The 15,637-nt window shown below is 53.5% G+C and overlaps 1 protein-coding gene across 1 annotated transcript; it reads left to right on the forward strand.

Annotated features, from left to right (window-relative positions):
- The first annotated feature begins 6,688 nt into the window (after window positions 1-6,688).
- On the forward strand, window positions 6,689-10,450 carry LOC147646336 (uncharacterized). Its single transcript, XM_086873607.1, has 4 exons — window positions 6,689-8,073; window positions 8,526-8,633; window positions 9,265-9,439; window positions 9,967-10,450. Exons 1-4 carry the CDS (start codon window positions 8,046-8,048, stop codon window positions 10,208-10,210), a joined length of 555 nt encoding a protein of 184 aa, XP_086729733.1. The 5' UTR covers window positions 6,689-8,045; the 3' UTR covers window positions 10,211-10,450.
- The last annotated feature ends 5,187 nt before the right edge of the window (window positions 10,451-15,637 follow it).

Below are 15,637 nucleotides of genomic sequence, written 5' to 3' on the forward strand. Positions count from 1 at the left end.
CGGACATCTGGGGTCCATAAAACCTCCAAAAACCACCAAGAGTCAGCCCTGAAAATGCCTCCCAGGAGTTCCCCATCTCTAGTCTCTCCTGTCTTCAAGGAGAGAAGGTTCAAGGGTTCCCCCCTGTCCCAGCTTCTGGGAGTCAAGCTTGTACTGGGGACAACCTGTCTGCTCAGTCCCTACCATCCCCAGGCTGCTGGGAGTGCCAGGAATCCGAAAAGTTCCCCCTGTTTCCATTTCCCCACTTAGGGATGGTGAGACCCCCCAGTGTCCCTCCAAGTAGGATTTTCCGCTCAGCTTTGGAGTTCCACATTCTCCAAACATCACCCCCTGCAAAATAAACCCAACCCAGGGACCCCCGAGGATATCCGGGCAAAGCTCCCACTCCCCCATCACCTGTGGGATGGTGGGTGGTGATCCCACAGGAGAGGGCTATGAATTCAAGGAGTGCTCGACCTTGTGGTTCCTTCTCCTTTCCCTGATCCTCCTTTGTCCCTCCTCTTCCTCCCTCTCCTCCCCTTCCATCCTTCCTCCTCCTCTTCCTCCCTAACCCCACCTCCTTCTCCTACTACCATCCCTTCTCTCTCTCCTTCTTCCTCCCTCCTCCTCCATCCCTCCTCCTCCTCCCCCAGGAGCAGTGACACCCTTGGTGCCCTGTTCCCAAACCCCTCACAGCCCACGGCAGGAGCGGGGATGGAGCCGGGACAGGTCGGGATGGGCAGCACGGGGCTCTCCGCTGCTCCCACCCGCTGGGGGCAGGGGGAACCCGGCCCGGGGAAAAGGAGAGGGAAACTGGGAAAATTGGGGGCTGCAGATCCAACCTGGGGCTGGCTGGGGACTCTGGCTGGTGACTGCCAGCCCTTGGGGCTCCTCTGGGGAGATGCGGGAGGGGGGAACACAGAGAGGGCTGGGGGATCCCAGGAGTGGCAGCACTGGGAGAGGCTGTTTTGTACTGGGATCATCCTGGCAGTGGCTGAGATTGCACTGGCTGTGTACTGACATCATTCTGGGATCATACTGGGATCATATTGGGATCATACTGGCAGTCAGTAGGAGCCTGCAGGGGGCAATTGAGACCAGGTTGTGAGGAACTGTGAATATGCCCTGCGCTCCCCAGAACCCCGGGATTGCCCCTCATATGTCCCATAAGTGACCCCCAGGCCCTTCAGGATCCCCGAGTGCCCCCTCAGTGCCCGTTCGGGACCCCCCAAAGTGTCCCTGGATCCCTGAATGCTCCCGATCCCACAGATGCCCTTTCTAGCCACTCCTGGGAGTTCACCTCCCATCATCCCACAACACAGTTTTTCGCCCAAACCTCCTGCCGTGCCCCGCGCCCTAAAGAGCACCGGATAGAGCTCCCCAGGTTCCCCCCAAGTGCTCCCGAGCCGTATACCTTCGCCCCAAGCACCAGCAGCCACGACTCGGACACAAAAATATTCTCCAAGGGCTTCCCCACACCGCCGAACGCGTTTTCCGATACACTTCCGGAACTACAGCTCCCATCATGCTCCGCGGCGCCCTTAGAGCGCTATTCCAGCCGGGACTTCATCTCCCGTCATGCCCCGCGCCTCACCGGAACCCATTGGAGCTGCGCCTACAACTCCCGTGATGCTCCGCGGCCCCATTAAGCCTCATTATACCGGCGCCTACAACTCCCGTCATCCCCCGCGACCCAGAGATTTCCCCGTTACAGCCCCCCAAGTGCCCGCCCGGACCCCGAAGGGCCCCCAGATTCCCCTCCCTGACCTCCAAGTGCCCCCCTGGACCCCCAGGTGTTCCCCCTGACCCCGAACTGTCCCACAGAATCCCCAAGTCCCCCTCCAAGTGCCCACCCGGCTCTCCCAAGTGTCCTCCAGACCCCCAGGTTGTCTCTAAATTCTCTCCCCAGACCCAAAACTGCCCCAAATGTTCCTCAGAAAAATCTCCATGGACCCCAAACTTGCTCCTTTTACCCTGTCTGAGAATAATTTAAAAATTATGACCAAAGGACTAAAAATAGGTGTAATTAGCATAAAGAGGGAGCAATAGTGGTCAATTAATTAAAGAAGGGGATTGTGGTACTTAGTACCAAAGACCAATAATGTTTTCAGTTGCGCAAAATGTATCAATTCGTTCATATAAGTATAAAAATTACGTTATAAAAATACAGAATAATATTATAAAAATAAAATTTTAGTTTTTATTAATTAATTAGATTTTAATGATAAAGAAAAGTTGATAAAGGTTCTCAATGCTTTGGGATGTCAGTCCCAGGTGGGCGATGTCAGACATGCTGAGGCTCGGGGTGAGGAGCAGGTTGTCCAAACAGGGGCAGCCTGCATGGGGCTCATTCTTCTCTGTGACCAGACCTCCTAAGGAGACATTCAGCATCAAGATCACTTGGGGAATGCTTCTGTCACCTCTTCTCTCAACTAGAAAATAAAAAAATACACCCTTGATTTAAAAAAAAAAAAAAAAAAAAAAAAAAACCAAAGTGGTGGATTTTCAAATCTTCCTCCTCAACAGAACTCCAAATTGACCCCAAGCAGCTGCACAAGCCTTGGACTTGAAGACAGTGGAAGGAAGAGAAAGAGTTCCCAAGGCTTTCTGTATTTTAATGAAGCCCCGGGTGCATTTGGGGCTGAGTCCAGGACCCTCAGGCACTGAGAGAAGGTTGAAGAAGCTGCTCAAGGAGTCAGAAGCAAAACTCCAAGTCCCTTGGAGCATCCCTGGGCCCCACTGACTGCCGGCTCCTGGCACACTCAGCCATGGCATGGTCCAGGCTCACGCTGGGACACCTCCTGCACCAAAATTCTACCCTGGCAGGGACTTTTCTTTCTCCTCCCCTCCAGGCTGAACCTGCCAAGCCGCACTTTGGGGAGGTTTCCTTCTCTTGCCACTGCCAAGGAAAGCTGTGTCTCCTGCTGTTCACAAACAGAGAAGGGCTGCTGGGGGATGTGGTGGTTGGAGGCTGCCTGGGGTACAGTGGCCATGAAATCATCGAGTTTTGAAATATTCTGTGAAAGAAGGAGGGGCATCAACAAAACTCCTACACTGGACTTACGAAGAACAGACTTCAGCTGATTAAGGATACAGATTTGGGGAGTACCAAATCAGGTACTGAGTTTTTTAAGGGAAACAGCCTTTTAAATCAAAACATTCTGGGAAGGATGGACACACTTCAAGAAAAAAGTCTTGAAGGAGCAGGAACAGCCGGTCCCTCTGTGACAAAGAAAGAGCCAGTGAGGAAAATGACTGGCCTGGGTGTGCAGGGAGCTTTTGGAGGAACTCAAGGAAAAGATGAGGGTACATCACCTTTGAGCAGAGGGGCAGGTAACTCAGGAAATGTTTAAGGATGTCATTAGGTCATGCAGAAAGAAAAGTAGAGGTGAAAGTTCAATTAGAACTTAACCTGGCTGCTTCTGTGAAGGATAATAAATATGTGTTTATAAATACATTAATGGCAAAAGGAAGGCTATGGACAACCTCCTTATTGGGGGGGATATGGTTACCAAAGATGAGGAAAAGGCTGAGGTACTTAACCCCTTCTTTGCCTCAATTTTCAACATTAAGACAGGTTTTCCTCAGGACAAGTGTTCTCCTGAGCTGGTAGATGGGGACAGGGAGCAGAAGAGCCCCCTGTAATCCAGGAGGAAGCAGTCAGAGACCTGCTGAGCCACTCAGATGCTCACAGGTGGATGGGATCGGATGGGATCCATGCTAGGGGGATGAGGGAGCTGGTGGATGAGCTCCCCAAGCTGCTCTCCATCATTTCTCCTCATCAGTCCTGCCTCACTGGGGAGGTCCCAGAGGACTGGAGGTGCCAGTGTGAGCCCGTCCCTCAGAAGGGCTGGCAGGAGGCTCTGGGGAACTGCAGGCCTGTCAGCCTGAGCTTGGTGCCTGGTGAGGTTTTGGAACAGATCCCCTTGAGTGCCATCACACGGCACCTCCAGGATGGCCCAGGGCTCAGACCCAGCCAGCGTGGCTTTAGGAGGGACAGGTCCTGCCTGACCAACCTGATCTCCTTCTATGACCAGCTGACCTGCCTGGTGGGTGCGGGAAAGGCTCTGGATGTGTCGAGCTGGACTTCAGCAAGGCCTTGGACATGGAGAGCCACAGCATTCCCTGGAAAAGCTGCAGCCCACGGCTTGGACAGGAGCACTCTTTGCTGGCTGCAGAACTGGCTGGAGGCCGGGCCCAGAGAGTGGTGGGGATGGTGCTGCATCCAGCTGGTGTCCAGTCCCTGGTGGTGTCCCCAGGGATCTGTGCTGGGCCCAGGCCTGGTTAATATCTTCACTGAGGGTCTGGCTGAGGGGGTCGAGTCCAGCACTCACAAATGGCAGATGACACCAAGCTGTCTGCGAGTGGGGATCTGCTGGAGGGCAGGACAAGGAGACACAGCCTTAAGCTGCACCAGGGCAGGTTTAGGCTGGACAATAGGAAGGAGTTCCTCCCAGAAAGGGTGATTGGGAATTGGAATGGGCTGGCCAGGGGGGAGGTGGCAGAGTCACTGTCCCTCTCCAGTGCTTTGGGGGAGTGACATCAATCTCTGTGCAATAACTGATTTTGCTTTAAAACAATTGCTTCAAAATTGCTTCCTATTTCACCCTGAGTGTTTGTGGTTTTATATTAGTTGATACTTGGTGAGGAGGGAAGAAGCCACCCATGCAAATGTTTATTCTAGGAGGGGGCTTCTAAGAGCTTCCTCTGTGCTTACAAAACCAACAGCTGGCTGGCTCTGAGAATTGACAACCTATTGAACCATTTAGAAGCTGTATCCTCCTGTGTGAAATCCACATTTTAAAGACGGGCAAGCCCAGGAAAGCTCTCTGTTGTTTCCAGCTGTGAAGAGTTAACTGGGTGCTGGTCAGGCCGGCCCTGCTCCAGCCTGGCCTGCACCGAGCTGGGCTCCGCCAGGCCCCGGGAGCGGCTCTGGGCTGGGCCAGGCCCCTTCACCACGGCCCGCGCGGCCCCAGCGGCTGCCGGGCACAGGGAGGGGAAGCCATCGGCCCGCAGCTGGAATTGAAGGGAGCAGGGGCCTGGGACCAGCCATGTGGGCAGAACAGCCACGACTGTTCTGGCCGGGCCCCCCGAGATCTTGGCACAGCCCCAGCGATGCCTGAAATCCATCACCGTGACTGCTTCGGCCACTGCCCAGCAGAAACCATCATGAGCATCTGCAGGTCTGGGTGAGATATTAACTCTTTCTGTGCACAGATGAGACCTGCAGACCTCAATCCTCCCCTTGGATGAGAGGAAAGGACAGAGTGGGAGACTAATGCCACAAGTATGGTAGGCTACACGTGTCATTCATATGTCATTGAATTAGAGAAAAACTCTCTCCTGGGCAAATTATGCAACACTTTGCCTCACAATCCATCAGCCTTAATTAAATGAGTGGTAGATCCTAATTACAATCCGATTAGAGCAAATCAACATTGTGTGAATGGCAAGAAGAATTTGCTTGTCAACAGATGAATATGTCCCACTCAAGAATGAACAAAATCTGCCTTTACTTGGAAGAAAGTAGACATGAAGCACTGCAGTATTTGGATTTTATTCAGTGATAAATGGGGAAAGAAGCTGTAACAACTCACCTGTTTTACAGAACGCAAGTACTGATAGAGCCAATAGTGCACCCACATTGAAGGGATCTTCCGGACATTCCTTTATTTCTTAACAAGGAATGGGCAGCAAAATGCTGGCATTTATCTGAGCTGGAAGCCGTGTTCCTCTCCTGTTTCTCCTTGAGCACACTGTTCTCTGCAGACTTCACTGTGCAGCCCATCAATCCTCTCTTGGCCAACAGCTGAATGGCACAACTACCAAAACACAGGTGCCAGCATCATCACCCCAGCATTATTCCAGCACTGCTCTGCTGGTGCACAGGAGTACAGAATGGCTTGGCTTGGAAGGGACATTTAAAGGCCATCTAGTCCAGTGCCCTGCAGTGAACAGGGACACCTTTAGATCAGCTTGCTCAGAGCAGGAGCTTGAATGTCAGCAGGGATGGATGCCCACCTCTCTGGGCAACCTGTGCCAGGGTTTCAAAACCCACAGTGTAAAAAAGGTCTTTCTTATGTCTAGTCCGAATCTCGCATCTTTTAGATTGAGAACATTCCCCCTCAGTCTTGTCACAACAGGCCCTACTAAAAATTCTGTCCTGTGTTTTCTAAAAGCTCCCTTAAAGTACTGAAACGTAGCAATCAGGTCTGCGTGGAGCCTTCTCCCTTCCAGGCTGAACACCCCCAGCTATCCCAGCCTGTCTCCAAAGCAGAGGAGCTTCAGCCCTCAGAGCATTTTGTCCCTCCTCTGGACCAGCTCCAACAGGACCATGTCCTTCCTGTGTTGGGCACCCAGAGGTGGATGCAGTACTCCAGGTGGGCTCACACCAGAGCAGAGGAGTGGTGGAATCACCTCCTTCAAGCTGCTGGGCACCCTCATTTGGAGGCACATGGCTGGCTCATGTCCAGCCTCTCTCCTTGCAGCAGCCACAAGTCCTTCTCAGCAGGGCTGCTCTCCATCCCTTCATCCCCCAGCCTGTGAGATCAGCTGGGCTGGGACCCTGTCATAGCCCTTGACAGAGCTGCTGGGCAGGAAGAAGGCAGATCCCACTCCCCACACAATTCCACCCTGGCCATGAGGTCACAGAAGGCTCTGGGGTGACAGCAGGCTGAGGTGACAGTAGGCTCTGAGGTCACAGAGGTCCCAGAGCCCCGTGGTTGCACAGCACCACGAGGACCGAGCAGTCAGTCCTTGACCACGACTGTTGCGGCAGCAGCGGCAGCGGCAGCAGCGGTGCTGACATTGGGACAGCGGTGTCAGGACAGTGGTGGCAGCAAGAGCTGCAGGACTGGCAGAGGGCAAGGCACCATGGCCTTTGCTCTGCACCTCCTCCTCCTGCTCCTCCTGGCAGTGGCCCTGCCTGAGAGGGCTGCCCAGGCTGCTCCATGGTGAGCAGGGCGAGCAGGTGAGCCGGCGGCCTGGCTTCCCTTTCCTGGGACAGTGCTCCCTTCTCCCTGGGAAGCACTGGGGATGGTTTTCCCCAGGGCTTTAGGGAGGGTTTCCTCTGTGGGAGGGAGAGAATCCTCAAGGGCCCTGGGTCGGTCCTGCCGCCAATCCAGAGATGTTGCATGGGGCCTGCAAAGAGGGTGGAGAGTGACCAGAGCCAGCCCAGAGCTCTCCAGGCCACTCTGCAGCTTTGGCCATGTCCATTGACATCTGGCTCCCACAGCCTTACCCATTCACCTTGCAGTGCCAAGTTCCCTAAAACAATATGGGATCCCAGCACACCATGGAATGGTTCTGATCTGTGCTCCCTTCTAGATTGGGATCGTGACATGTAGTATCTGAAAGCCCTGGCACATAATGGTTTGAGATCCATGGAGAATGTTGGAGGCAAGTTTTCAATGTCCCTTTCTGCACAGAACAATCAGTGTCAAGGTGGCAAGAGCTCACTCACATGCCATTTCCCTTGAGAGTCTGAAGGTTGATGGATTCTGGAAACCTTGCTCTGCTCCCTTCTGGAGCCCTGAGTGATCCCACAGCATTGCTGTCAGTGGGAGGAAGGAACATTTAGCTGTCAATCTTCTTCCCATGTGCAATGCCAGTGTCACCTTCCATGTGCTCTGTGCAGCCACAGAGAAGAGCAGAGAGGAAGGGGCCAGGTCCAGGGCTGTGCCGCAGGGCTGTGCCTTGTGTGGCTTCTTTGCCAGCCCCAGGGAGCCTGAGCTGTTCTGGCTGCTGCTGCCAAGCCCTGGCCCTTCCTGGGGCTCAGTTCAGAGCTGCTGGCAGCTCCAGGGAGTCCTTTCTCCCCTGTCTGCCATGCAAGGGGCTCCTTCCATCCCAGTGTGGGGCCACTGCAGGTACGTGGTCCCCCTGCTCCTGCTCCTGAGTAGAAGGTGGAGAGGAGGGAGTGCCTTGGAGGGCAGCAGTCACCCAGGTGCACTCAATGCCACTCTGGCCTGAAGGAGAATGGAACTACTTTCCATTAAGGTCCTCCCAAATGGAAGAACCAAGATACAGAAGACAAGAAATCCCTGGAGGCATCCCAACTTCTGGACAAGATGCTGAGTGATCTGGAGAGACACCATGGTGGGTCCATGTCCCTCAGCCTTCTCCTGAGACTCAGCAGCTGGGGGCTTTCTCTGCACATCTGGATACACTGTGCCCGGCACAGCAGGAAGGGATCCATGTCAGCCTTGCTGGCCCGCTGCTGCTTTCATGGCCTGCAAGGCTGTTTCCCAGGCTGGCCTGGCTGCAGCTTCTCCCCATCCTCTGCAGGAAGGCATCTGGCATCAGCTGACAGGGAACCCAAACTGCAGCATGGGCCATGCACACCCTGAGATCCCCTGCAATTTCCCAGTCTTGGGCTAGATCAGGTGTAGGGACTGTTTGGAGGAGGGAGGGCCCTGGCCCAGCCTCAGTAACCTGCGTGTTTTCCTTGTCCTTATCCATGATTTGACAAGTATTGCCTCCTGAAGATACCACCTCACCTAATGGCAAACAGTTCTATCTTATCCAGCTGTCCCTTTTCCTTTCTCAAGTGCTGGAGGAAATGTCTGTGCAGACGGTGACATATGCTAGAGGAAGCAATGTCTCTGTGCCAGCTCCTGATGCAGGAAAGGAGGAAATGCCAGGCCCAGACACAGGAGGTAATTGCTGTGCTGGTCTCTCCCTCGGCCGGGCTGTGTGCCAGCAACTCTTCCCCCATGGCTGGCCCAAGGCACAGCTGAGCAGCAGCCAAAGCTGGAGGCACCTCGGCTTCCAGGCCTCTGGAGTTCATTCCCAGCCCCTGGGAAATGGGACTCGTTCACCAACATCTCCCTCCCACTGCAGCTGCTCCTGGAGCTGGCACTAAGCATCCAGAGGCCCAAGGCACAGGAGCAGCTCTGAGCAGGAGCTCTGCCGCGATCCCAGGGCCACAGTCAGCCCTGGCTCCCAACTGGGCAGGGGATGTACTGGCTCCTGACAGGGCCTGGCTCTGTCCCCTTGGGCTGGAGGAGCTGTCACGGAGCAGGGAGGGTCAGGGGTGGCAGTGGCTGCTCAGGGATGGGTTTGGCCCATGTCCCTGGAAGGAGCCACTGCCCAAGCAGCTACGCTGTCCCTGGCCTCTCCTCCTGGCCTTCTGGGCTTTGTTGGGTGGCACAGCCTGTGCCAAGGGGTGCCAAGGTGCCTGCAGGCCCCAGCTCTGGGGGAAACAGAGAACGTCCTGGCCATATCCAGCATGCTGCCAGCTCAGCAGTGGAGCACAGCACAGGCTCACGCTGCCCATTGCTCCCACAGAAGCGCTTGGCAAGTCCAATATAAATGCTGAGAATCCACCGAGCACCCCAAGAGTGTTCTGCCCGCAGGATGTGCGCAAGTCCTGCATGATAGGCACTGTAGTGACACTGTTCACAGTGCCCCTTTCCATGGTTCTCTGCTATGTTGGATTCCGGTGGTGGAAGGACAAGAAACGGTAAGTTGTTGTTCATCCCCACCCTCCAGCTTCTTGAAAGGCTGCTCATAGTCAGGAGACATTCCCAATGAGGCTGCTGTGGACTTGTGGATAGTCCTTGGTTGCCCAAATAACTCTGCCGAGAGTTCTGCTGCTGCCCAGGGCTTTCACTGGCCTCTTAATTGCTGGGCCTTGTCCTGGGGAGCCCGCTGGGGCTGCAGCCAGTGCTGGCTGCCACTGAGGCTGCCTGGCCAAGAGCAGCCCCAGGAGCAGCGGGCAGAGGCAAAGCAAGGTGGGCAGGAGAAAGAGCGGGGACGAGATTGCCCTTGAAAGGCAGAGGCGCTCTGGGGCCCGCTCCTGGCCAGGGACCCTGCCCAGAGCCATCCCCTGCTCGCCGGGGCCTTGAGGGGCAGCTGTCCAGCTGGGCCAAGCTGTGCCAGCAGCTCCAGCTGTGCTGGGGAGCCTTGGCCGCTCTGGGCCCTGCTGTGCAGGAGGGTCTCTGAGTGCCAGCGGCAGCTGGGGGCCTCAGCCACCTCTTCTCTCCACAGTCGCCCTGCTGCAGCTGCAGCTTCCCGGCCAAGAAGGCACGACTCTCCCTTGCCCCCAGGGAGCCCAAAGACTGTCCGGTTTGACAGCTCTCAGACGTGGCCTCAGAAGGAGGAATCGTTCCAGAAAGCAGAACACCAGCACTCCGTGCCTCCTCCACGGCCCCCCAGCCTGGCTGTGAAGCAGAAGCCCCCTGAGATCCCCCCACCTCCTCCCCTCCCAAGCCAGCCACCCTGGTCCAGCTAGGACTGAAAGTGGGCCAGCCACAGCAGGGCTTGGGCCACCAACAGCTTGGGCCATCTGCTCTTGGCTGCAAATAACACGTTACCTGTGGGTAACAGCCAGAGGCAGTTTTCCTACTGTTTTACTTTCAACAGGGAAGGGCTGAAGATTCTTCCCATGCCCTGTCTCATCCTTCACTCTTTTGATTCTCATATAGCTTGGTGCTTGCTGAATCTTTTCAAATAACTTTATTAACACTTCAAATTTTACCTCACCTACCAAGAGAAAAAAGAAAAATTAAAAAAATTCTTCAGTTTAGACTTCATTTTTACTGTGGTTGAGCCTCTCAGATTTTGAGCATGTCATTGATTTTCCATGGTACTTCTTCCCTTTTCCTTCCTATCTACCCAAAGTTCATCTGGACGTGAAAATCAACAGAATTACTGAGATTCACCTCAAAACCCAGAGGAGAATCTGTCACAAAATCTCTCTGTGTACTGCACAAGAAGAAATATTCAGAGGAAAATACTGTGGGAGCTGAGGCTCGTGGAACTCCCAGAATCCTGAGCCTGCAGAGGAGGCAAACAGCCCTGGCAGTGGCTGAGGGGAATTCTCACAGACTCCTTGGAAAGTGTGTCACTTCAGGAGAGGAAAGCTTTTAAACTTTGCCTTACCTTCCTCCTGTGCTAAAATGTAAGGCTCCTCCTGAGAAAATACTGAGCTACAAACAATTCTCTATTCCTCAACAAAGATACCCAGGTGCTCGACTTAAAGAGTAAAACTAAATATGGTCAGAAATTTCCCATCAAAGCCCATTTGCAGAGAAACCCCACCATATGTGAGCAAATATTTATTAGCACCGGTTCACTCTAAAGATTGCTCTTTTTTTGTCCCAGAGAGAATATTAGAACCATTTGCCCTTGACAGGACTCCTTGGATGCCCCCCAGACCTGGTCCCTCACCACACCTTGCCTGGGCTGCTCATGCAGCCGGGTAGCACCACCTGACTTTGCCACCCTGTTCAGACCTTGGGCATGGCTGGTGCCACGGTCCCCTCTGGTGCCATGGTCCCCTCTGGTGTCACGGTCCTCTCCTGGCTCGTGGTGTGTCCCTGCTTCTGGAGAAGTCCTGCTTGTGCTGCTGCCGGCGTTCAACAAGGCCAGTGCTACTCCCCAGCCAAAGAGGGACTAAAGTCACTGCTTTTGGCAGCTCATTGGAACGAATACATCACTTCCTCATCTCTATCACAGATAAAAACCCACATACTCCTAAAACCCACATACCAGCAGTATAAAGCCCCCTCATCTACAGAGGTGAGGAGGCCTGGGCAAACAGAAGGTTGGCTTTCAAGCACATTGCGTTTTTAATTTAGTGGAAGCACTCAGTTGTTCACAAGCCTTATTTGTCAAACTGGACTGTGCGATGCTATTCTCTTGTTTGTGTTAAAGAGGAGCCAGGGAGAAATTAGCTAAGAAACCAGAAACATTTGAGGCTCAGGCCTGGTGCACAAATGGAGCAGGGTGGCACCTGCCCGCTCTGCCCGCATCCCTTTTCCTGCCGGACAAAGGCAGACGCAGCTCTGCTGGGGGCACCATGGAAAGGGTTCTGATCTGTGCTCCCTTCTAGATTGAGATCAGAACATGGATTATCTGGAAGCCCTGGCACATGGCAGTTTGAGATCCATGGAGAATGCTGGAGGCAAGTTCTCAATGTCCCTTTCCACACAGAACAATCAGTGTCAATGTGGCAAGAGCTCACTCACATCCATTGCCTCCTGAAGATGCCACCTCCTGTAATGGTTAACAGTTCTTATTGTTGTGGTGTGTTTTGTTTGAATGGTTTCTCCCATTATTCCCCTAAGTCATTGGTTTGCGCCTAGTTTGTAGCCTCCTATCCACCTATCAATCCTGCCTCAAGCCCACCCCTTGTTTTCTCATGTTCCCCATCTGTCATTACACCCATTTGTCAGTCTTCCCTTAGGCCAGCCTCCTACCTGAACCACCCCTTTGGAAATCCCCTGATCTCCAATGCCCCATTGGCCCATGTGACCCACTCTGCTCCCCTTGTTTCCCCTATTGTATTGTTGAATGGAACCTTCCACTCCTCCCATAGCTTCTTCCTATTGGTTAAAATTTTGTACCCTCCCTCTGGCCTCCCCCATATAAAAACCCCCACACAAGTGTGTTTTTGGTCTTCAGTCCCTGGACCCTCCAGTGGAGTAAAAGCCTGGAGGTCTCCTCCTCATCCTTGTCTCCACCATGTGCCTACCAATATCCTTGTGCCACGGAGCATTTGCTCTAAGCCGCACCTTGGGACACCCTGCTGCCGAGTGTCACGATCCGCTAACACAAGTGGGAGTCGTGAGAGGTTCGTTTCATCTCAGAGTGCAAAAAGGACACCAGGGGATTTCAGTTTAAATCACAACAGCAATGATGGATCTTTATTTTAGTGCCAGCAACAAGGGTTATGCGATAGATGAGAGGCGGGGAGAGAGAGAAGGAGAGAGGGAGAGAGGGAGAGAGGGGTAAAGAGCCAATGTAAAGAGAGAAAAGAGGTGGTTATAGTTACCAACAGATGAGATGGGGTCTCCGGTGTCTTCTTCCATGGGGAGATCTCTCTTGAAGAAAATAACTTAGAAAAGTAATTTTTACAGTCTTTCAAAGCAAGGGGCAGCTGGCCAAGAGGTGGGGAAATTCCCAGGCTATTGTGATGAGACCCCTTGCTCTGGGAAGCAGGTGTAAGGTACAGAACAGGCCGCTCCTTACAAGTCCCTGCTCAGCAGCAGGAATGAAGGCAGTGTACCTTGACAGCACAACAAGCACACCTGCAAACCATCACCTGGCAAGCTTCCACCTCAACCAGGCCAGAACCCCTGCACAAAGTCCCTTGGGGTCTTCAGGGTCCCAGTCTCTGTTCTTGCAATGGTTGTGAGGCAGCTGAGGGAAACTTCAGACTGTCTCTTACACCCTAGTAACCCCAAATGACACCAATGACCCCAAATTACCACAAATAACCCCAAATTACTCTAAAGGACCTCTCTGACCCCTCACCTGACCCCAAATTACCCCAATGACCCCACACCTGACCCCACAGGGCACGGACATTTACCCCCTGCTGAGCTTGGTCTAAACAGCCCCAAATCCTTCAAAAATCCCCAAAATTTGACCCTGGGAACTTCCTGGATGAGCAGGGTCAGTTCCAGCACAACAAAATGTTTGTGTCCTTCTCGGCCAGTGGGCACCCCAAAAATCCCAAAATTCCTTTGGGGTGGGGCCCTACATTCTTTTGGAATCCCAAAAATCCCCAAATTCCTTCGTGGAGGGACCCTACATCCTTTTGGGATCCCCTAAATCCCATAAATCCTCGGGGTGGGTACTCCAGACCCATTTGGGACCCCCACCCCTGAAACCCCCAGACCATTTTGGGACCCCAATCCCAAAGCTCCCAGACCCTTTTGGGACCCCCCAGACTCTGAAGCTCCCAGACCCTTTAGAATCCCCTAGGCCCTTTTGGTATCCCCAACCCCTGAAACCCCCAGCCCCTTTTGGGACCCCCTGACCCTTTAGACACCCCCACCCCTTTTGGGACCCCTAGGCCCTTTTGGGACCCCCTGACCCTTTAGAGATCCCCAACGCTTTTGGGACCCCCGACCCTTTGGGGTGGGGCGGTGCTGACGTCCCCTCCCCACAGGGCAGCCTGGGGGAGGCGCTGGTGCAGGCAGAGCTGTTCCTGTTCCTGACCTCGCTGCTGCAGCACCTGTGGCCGCGACCCCCAGCACCCCCCGAGGAGCTGCCCACGGCACCCCTGGAGAGCAGCTTCACCAACATCAGGCCCCACTTCCAGCTCCACCTGCTGCCCCAATGAGATGACCCCCAAATTCCAGACTGCTCCCCAAATTCAGGAACCGCCCTTGGATCTGGACCTTTCCCCATGGCTGGAAAATCTCCCCCCAGATCCTCCCCAAGTTCTACTCCCAACATCCCCCACAACTTCCAGCTCAGGATGGGGCTCTGATGAGACCCCTCCCCAAATCCCACCCCCAAGATGCCTCCCCATCGCTGGAAAATCCCCCTAAATCCACCCCAAACCCTGCCCCAAAATGGGGAATCCTCCCTGAGACCCCCCCCAGATTCAGGCCTCCCCAAAATGCCCCTTCTCAATGGGATCAAGACCCCTCCCCATCAATGGAAATTCCCCCAAAACCCAAAAAATTCTCCCAAAGTCCCCTTCCTAAAATCAGAAACCCCCCAGGACCCCTGAATTTCCCCCCAAAACCACCAAATTCCTCCCCAAAAATATCAAAATTCCTCACAAATCACCCCAAAAACCCCAAAACCCCCATACTCCCCCCAAAGTCCCAAATCCACCCAAGACTCAAAATCCCACCCCAAAACTCCAAATTTCCTCCCAACCCCAAATTTCCCCTCAAAACCCCAGAATTCATCAAAACCCCCAAAATTTCCCCAACCCCCCCCCAAATTTCCCCCAAAACCACCAAATTTTCCCCCGAAACCCCAATTTCTTTCCCAAAACCCCAAATCCTCCCCCTAAGAAACCCAAAGTTCTCCCTAAAACCCCAAATTTCCTCCATCTACACCCAAATGTTACCAAAAAAATCCTAAAATGTCTGCCCTAAAACCTCGAAATTCCCCCAGGACCCTCAAAGTTTCTCCCCAACACCCCAAATTCCCCCCAAACCTCCAAATTCCCCCCAAATTTCCAAATTCCACCCCAAAACCTGGGAGACTCCCCCGCAAAAAACCAGCAACTCCTCCCCAACCCCCCACCCCAAAATCGCAACTCCCTCCCCAAAAATCACCAGAGAAGTTGAGAACGTAAATTTTTTATTTAATATTTTTCACACCTTGGGATGGGGGGAAACACCAGAATTCCTGTGATTTTTCCTGGTTTTTGGGGGAATGGGCGTCTCCGCAAATTTTCTAGCCCCCCCAGACAACCCCTCCCCAAAATTCCTGCCCCTGAGCCCCCCAAATTAAGTGCAAATAAATTAAAAGAGGAAAAAAGAAAAAAAGGGGGTGGAAAGGTAAAATAAACACAAAAAAGAAAAAAAAAGAAAATAAAAGATCCCCTCAACCCAATTTGGGGGGAGGGGGACAAAGGATATATCGAGGGAGGGGTCAAATTCCCAGGAAAAAATTGAGGGACCCCCCCCAAAAAATTGGAGGAACCCCTCCCAAAAAAGTTCATTTTGAAAAATGCCAAAACAAAAAAAAAACTGGCAAAAAAAGGCAAAAGAACCTGAAAAATTTGGGGGGGTACCCCCAAAAAATGCATAAAAAATGGGGGCACTCCCCCTTGAATCCAAGGGATTTTGTGGGGGCTTTTTTTCCCAAAAGTGGTGGGCTTTTGGAGGTGGCAGGGGAGGAGAGACCCCCTCCAAATTCCTGGGGGTGTCCCCGAGATCCAGTGGAGGCACCTGGTCTTGGCGGG

The sequence above is a fragment of the Cyanistes caeruleus genome, unplaced genomic scaffold (genome assembly GCF_971803275.1).
Source record: "Cyanistes caeruleus unplaced genomic scaffold, bCyaCae1.hap1.1 HAP1_SCAFFOLD_101, whole genome shotgun sequence".
In the NCBI taxonomy this organism is placed as follows: Eukaryota; Metazoa; Chordata; class Aves; order Passeriformes; family Paridae; genus Cyanistes; species Cyanistes caeruleus.